Below are 6000 nucleotides of genomic sequence, written 5' to 3'. Positions count from 1 at the left end.
TCACCTCTGGAGTTCTCTTTAGAATGATTTTATTCAGAATTTTACAAATAATCATATCAGTTTTTACAGGAAAAAATGCTTTAAGAATCAACTATTTTAAATCAACCTTGTTATACTTAAAGAGTATTTACATTCACACAGCCACAACCACTCTTTGATTTTGAAAATATTTGGCTTTCTATATACAAGGCCCTGGGCATAAGTGGTATATTAAAGTGCCCCAAGATTCATTTGTGAGCAAGGCACTACGCTATCTAAGCTGATTTCATGGTATGATCAAATAATTTCCAGCTATTCAAGTTTAGGGCCCAAACCTACAAATAGTAACACACACTTTATTCACAAGAGGAGTCTCTTTTGCTTCAACAGGACTATTCCAGTGAATCAAGCTGCTCATGCGCTTAAGTGCTTGCAGGCTTAAGGCCTTGGAGAGCAATTTATAATAATGGATGAGCCACCTGGGGCTGTGATGTCAAGCCAGGCATCTACTGCAGCAATGGCAAGCAATTTCCAAGACACCTGCACCATGGCAGTGATATTATTAAAGATCCTTTGAAAAAATTAGCCTCACCATGCACTTGGGAGAACAGTGTAAATTTTAAATGTGGCCTGCATTCAAAAGGCAGCACCCTCAAAAGTGAAGTTTTACATAGCACCCAGGAAGGATATTTGTGACTGAAAGCACAGGACTGCGGACCAGAAAATCCAAGGTCTACACATGGCTCTGCAACAGTCTTTCTATGGGGTGCTAGCTACCACCTCTTGTTGCCTCTTTTTCCCGATCTGTAATTTAGGAGTACAAAAGGGAGTATATGTACCAGGACTGGTGAAACTAACTGAAATCAGCTGGCAGAAGGAGCTACAGAATGATAAAACAATGAAAATGAACACTATATTATAATGTTCAACTCATAGCCAGAAGCAGAAGTAAATGCTAAAAATTCTAATTAGTGCTTAGGAATGGCAGATCTTTATCCTGACTAGTTATATTACTCTTCACAAACATTAATTTCAACACCCTTGAGAGGTGGTATTATCTCCATTTTATGAACTAGGAAACTGAGGTATCAAGGCTAAGTGACTTGTCCAAAATGATGAAAGGAGTCAGTTTCAGAGCTAGGATTAGAACTCAGGTGTTCCTGGTTCCACTAGGCCATATCTCTCATAGTAACGATGGTATAAATGATAGGGATTCTCCATCAGGGAGGAATCTTACCTACCATACAAGCAGTGATTCCTAGCGGATGAGGAAAAGGATGCATGAGCCATTCAGAATTTTCCAGCTTTTGGGCATTTAAGACAGCCTGAATTCTTTTGCATCCAACCCTGGTGTAAATATCACAGTTAACTTACGATCTTAGCACCACCCCTCATTCAGGAGTCGATTCTGCCACCCTTACAACGAATAGTGCCTTAATCCTTTGAAATCAATAGGACTACTCACAGAATAAGGTACCACTCCATGTCAGGATGACAGAATCGGGGCCCTCAGTTATTAACTAAAGCACAGTTAAAGTCTTCCTTATACTCACGTTTATGTTCTGTATAGTTTATCTGCTGTTAACGAAGGTATTTGTACAAATGAAAAACAGTAGAATTTTAAAAGCTTTAACATAATAGTAGATGAAACTACACAGTACACTTTGATGACTTCACCAGGGAACTCCACCTGGTACTGAAGGCCCCTGTTCTAATGATACTCTCTTAGGGGGTCTTTCTAGTTTAGAGAGTGATTCATGTAAGGAAGGAGGCTTCTATTAAATTTATATGTTGGCTCTTTCAGAAAGAAAGAAGCATTTCTAAAAACCTGAGTTTGTAAAAATGTTACATTCAGATCAGCGAAGTTCCAAAGGCTCCAACACTAACGATAAGTGACAGGCCAAAAGAATTTTTAAAGACCATACTGAGATAGTGTCTTGAAGCTACAAAGGTCTGAATAGGCAGCACTCAAATAACTCTGCCAAAGTTTAGATACAATATGGTGCCACCATAAAGTTTTACAAGTATCTACAATTGTGCTAAGCACCTTCAGACCTTACCCTTATTGCTAGTACTGGTGTCATTGATCGTTTAGGTAATCACTTTTAGGGTTCCTCTAATCTACATTTTACCTGTGACTCTCTTCACTTGCACAGTGATTGTATTAACATACATCCCTCCAAAACATAGGAGAAATATTTTAATTAGGTTCTGAGCTGGATTTTGTTTGACTAAAATTAGTGCATCCTCTTTAAGACCAAACAGAGAATCCATTGATTCCATTGCAGAAAAATAACGCCTTCCGGGTACTGCCACCCATTAACAAAACCAATTGTGAAAACAGTATATGGGGTAAACTGTCAAACTAGAATCAGACTAATATATTAATATCCATAGACACTGCATGGAAGATATTTTGTGTTATATTTTCCATTTTTTGAAAACTAGCGTGCAATAAAATACATGTTGTGACCTCAGAATAATTCATTATTGCCATGGTGTATCTGCCTTGAATCACAACTGGGAAATTCCCTGTTCAGCTGACTCAACCATTGTTCTTAAGATTGCTCAGTAAACATTGGAACATTTAAAAATTCAAGAAAGAAAATCTCATTGTCAAGTGACATAATGGAATAAATCAGTAGAGAAAAGTAACAGCTAAATGACGTGTTAAGGCATGTCAGACCTTGGCCAGGAGGAGCGTGTTGCCGGTGCAGGCTCCTCGCTTCAGCCCAGGAGACGGGAGATCAGCGCTCCCCTCCCCGTGGCTGTAGCAGGAAGCATGACAAAGCACTCCGCCTGGGTCCCTAGGTGCTGGGTCCCTGCTGGAGCCCGAGGGAGGGGAACACTGACTGATCTATCCCCCTGGCTGCAGAAGGGAGCCACTGCCTAGGGACCCAGGTGGAGCGCATGGTTTCCTTGCTGCAGCCAGGGGGACAGGAGATCCTCCTCGCTGAACTCCTTCCCGCTGGCTGCAGTGGGCAGAGGAGGAAGGCTGCTGGTGGAGAGTGGTGTCCCCCTTCTGGGTCGTAAAAATTATATTTGTGGCCCTCAAGCCAAAAAGGTTGGGAACCACTGGTCTACAACATACTTTGATAAGGCAAGAGATATTGTACCAAACCAGCAGAGCCTCCACAGGGAGAGAGTAAGGCACCCGGGCTATCAAGATAATTAGCTGGTGCTACATTTAACCCAGTAGTAAAATGCTAAACATTTGTAAACAGCTGCTTTTCCAGAAAGAAAAGCCTTTAACAGCTTTGATTACTGAAAGGTAAGATTCTACTTATTAAACCATTCCAAAAAAAAATTAAAGTACCACAGAATGCTTCATAAAATTAATTTCTTAAACCTGCCCCAGTGTGAAGAAACGTGCTTTCAGCGTTGTCCAAATGAGAGAGAAACTGAAGTTTTCTTGAAAGAAACACAAATGCTATCAAGGCGGCTTCTGTGATCAAAGAAAATGGTTCCTGGCAGATTTTCAACATGATTTCTTGGTTTTTGCACTTTAAAAAAAATTTCACTGATTTCATGATATTTGTGAGAAAACAGAACATGTAAAATTACATTCTTGGCTCTTTGTCAAGAGCTTTTGGCCAGGATTTGAAGCTAAATTTTGGTCTCAATTATACCTATGTAGCCTTCAACTCAATGTAGCTGCACAGGTGTAACTGAGAGTGGAATTTAGCCTTCCATATTGTGAGAAAACTGACCAAAAAAAAAAGAACAAACAGGAAATAAAAGGCTTTGAAAGTAGACATATGTTTGCCTGCTGCTCCCAATCAAACTGTACAGAAGACTTAGAAGGATTAGTTTATACTATATCCTAAAAGAATAGAAGAAACACAGATGAAACCTATGGATAGTGTTAAAAATAAATATGAACCTGGAATAGGACACACCCCAATATCAGATGTAAACAACTTCAACCTGTGGTCATATTAAAACGATATTTGAAACAATAAGAATTACTTTGCTAGCAACACTTAAATATTGCAAATAATTTGTGCAAGAAAATCTTCACAATCCACTTCCAGCTAAAATAAAGTCAAGTTTTCAAATTCATTTTTCAAAGTTTTTCTTTTTTCATCCCTGAAGTTGTTCAGGAATTAAGCATGTGCAAAGCCACCTGTGTATAATTTATGTTATGATGTAAAATTGCCAAGCTAGATATTTTCACAACCTTTGTTATAAAGTAACAAGCTCACTGCCTAGGACATGTGTGTGTGCGTATGTTGAGAAATCCAGTGTCACTGGCAGCATTTTCTTACAATTTGGAAAGAGTTGGCAATTTTTAACTCTTGTTGACATGCATTACCTTAAGATCATTAAGGACTGAAGTCACTCCATCAGCAATCATCTTCAAGCACCTTTTAGATATTTAGACCTATAGCAGGAGTGTCATACTCATTCTTAAAATTACAAACTATGCTTATCCAACATTGTTCTGTGTTACTGACACATTAAACAATTGAGGATGGAGATCTCATGAAGGGATATACAGTATCTATGGTCATACAAAAAGAAGGTATTGAAAACAGTGTTTCAATTAATAAATAAGCTTATAATTACAGGACACAAAGTGTTGCCACTAGTCCTTTCTGGAAGGAAAATTAAAAGAAAAGTCTGTTTACTTTTCAGTCCATCATGAAGTATACAGTGTAGTGTCATCAAAAAGCTGTGCTTTTAAGAATCACTGGGCTTTCTTCTTCATCCTTTGAAACCCTTGTGCTATTAGATGTATGTCTGTACTTGAGTCTGTAAACAAGGAAAAATAACTAATAGTGCAATTTCTAATTAAAACAGTACCCTCCAAAATCCTAAATGTAAGTTTGTCCATAGAGGCCCTGATTCAGCAAAGTATTTATACATGTGCCTTTCTTTAAAAACCAACTGATTTTAATAGGATGACGCACATGCTTAAGTACCTTCCTAAATCGGAAAGTGAAGTGCTGAAAACTCTCAATGACCCTTTGATTCCATGGATCTGAAAGTGCTGAATACTTCAGATTGATACCCAGGGAACTTTCTACATATACTTGCATCAGCAGAAATTATTTGGATGATGAACTTTCATACTATGAAAAGATATTTCAACATTTTTACTACATTTGCTACGTGTGAAAGATGTTTATGTTAAATATCTTAAAATGTGGTTATACTCTTTAAAAGATTATATAAAATAGTTCATTTTTAACACATGTATTTCCTGTGGGCACTGTGTACTCATGTTAGCCTTCCAGAGCCAACACAACTCTGGAAGAGTGAGTCGGATTCTGTTCAGGCTTATGAATCATCAGAAGAATCTAACTAAATTCCAACTACAGGGCCAAATTCTTTCTTTAATGACACTTGTGCAAACCCATCACAGACAAGCTATACGTGCTACCCATGCTCCATTTAATTTGCTTGTTTAGTTGTTCCTCGTACATTAATCCTTATAACTCTTTAATCTTTTTTGTTCCTCTTCTAAGAGCTCTCTCCAATTTGTGAACAACTTTTAATCAGCACCAGGTATGGCATGCAGAGGATACTGGCCCATACTCATTTTTGCTGTAACTCCACTGACTTCAGACTTCCAATTTGGCCCATTCTATTGCTGATTTGAGCTCTTGAATCGTTTTAGTTTACTATCCCCACAAGACAACTTAATCAGTTGGGGATCAAACCACTAAAAGAGAACTTTATTTTATGTGGATATTCTTCTCAGAGATGGTAGAGTTTTCTTAAGAGAGAACATTAGAAGGTAACACTTACCCTTTAACCCGCAGCATCTGCTCAATTGTGTCTGGGAGAGGTGTGCCATAGCTCTCTGGGAGAAACAGAGTAAGGATTCCCGTCAGCACAGTTAGGCTTCCCATGAGGATGTAAGGCAGGAATCTGTCATAGGCACCTAATAAAACACAGGACATGCCAACATCAGGTATACACCACCAACATGATGAATCAGGGGTTAATATTTGGGTCCTGTATATAATGCAAACATACTGCTGTATAAATTTCAGTACCATTGTGCTGCAAGAT

General features: G+C 38.5%; 1 protein-coding gene across 1 annotated transcript in view; it reads right to left on the bottom strand.

Annotated features, from left to right (window-relative positions):
* Window positions 1-6000, bottom strand: part of LOC137165784 (organic cation/carnitine transporter 2-like) — a 38266-nt gene continuing 32266 nt past the window's right edge. The window contains exons 9-10 of the mRNA XM_067567232.1: window positions 5734-5869; window positions 1-4734 (exon numbers count right to left, since the gene is read on the bottom strand). Of these exons, the coding sequence (XP_067423333.1) occupies window positions 4647-4734; window positions 5734-5869 (224 nt within the window). The 3' untranslated portion in view covers window positions 1-4646. The remainder of the gene's footprint in view (window positions 4735-5733; window positions 5870-6000) is intronic.

This window comes from Emydura macquarii, unplaced genomic scaffold (genome assembly GCF_026122565.2).
Source record: "Emydura macquarii macquarii isolate MOO-44397 ecotype Brisbane River unplaced genomic scaffold, CSIRO-AGI_Emac_v2 contig_2768, whole genome shotgun sequence".
NCBI lineage: Eukaryota > Metazoa > Chordata > Testudines > Chelidae > Emydura > Emydura macquarii.
Note: the sequence above shows the minus strand (reverse complement) of the source record. Positions and strands in the feature narration are given on the sequence as shown.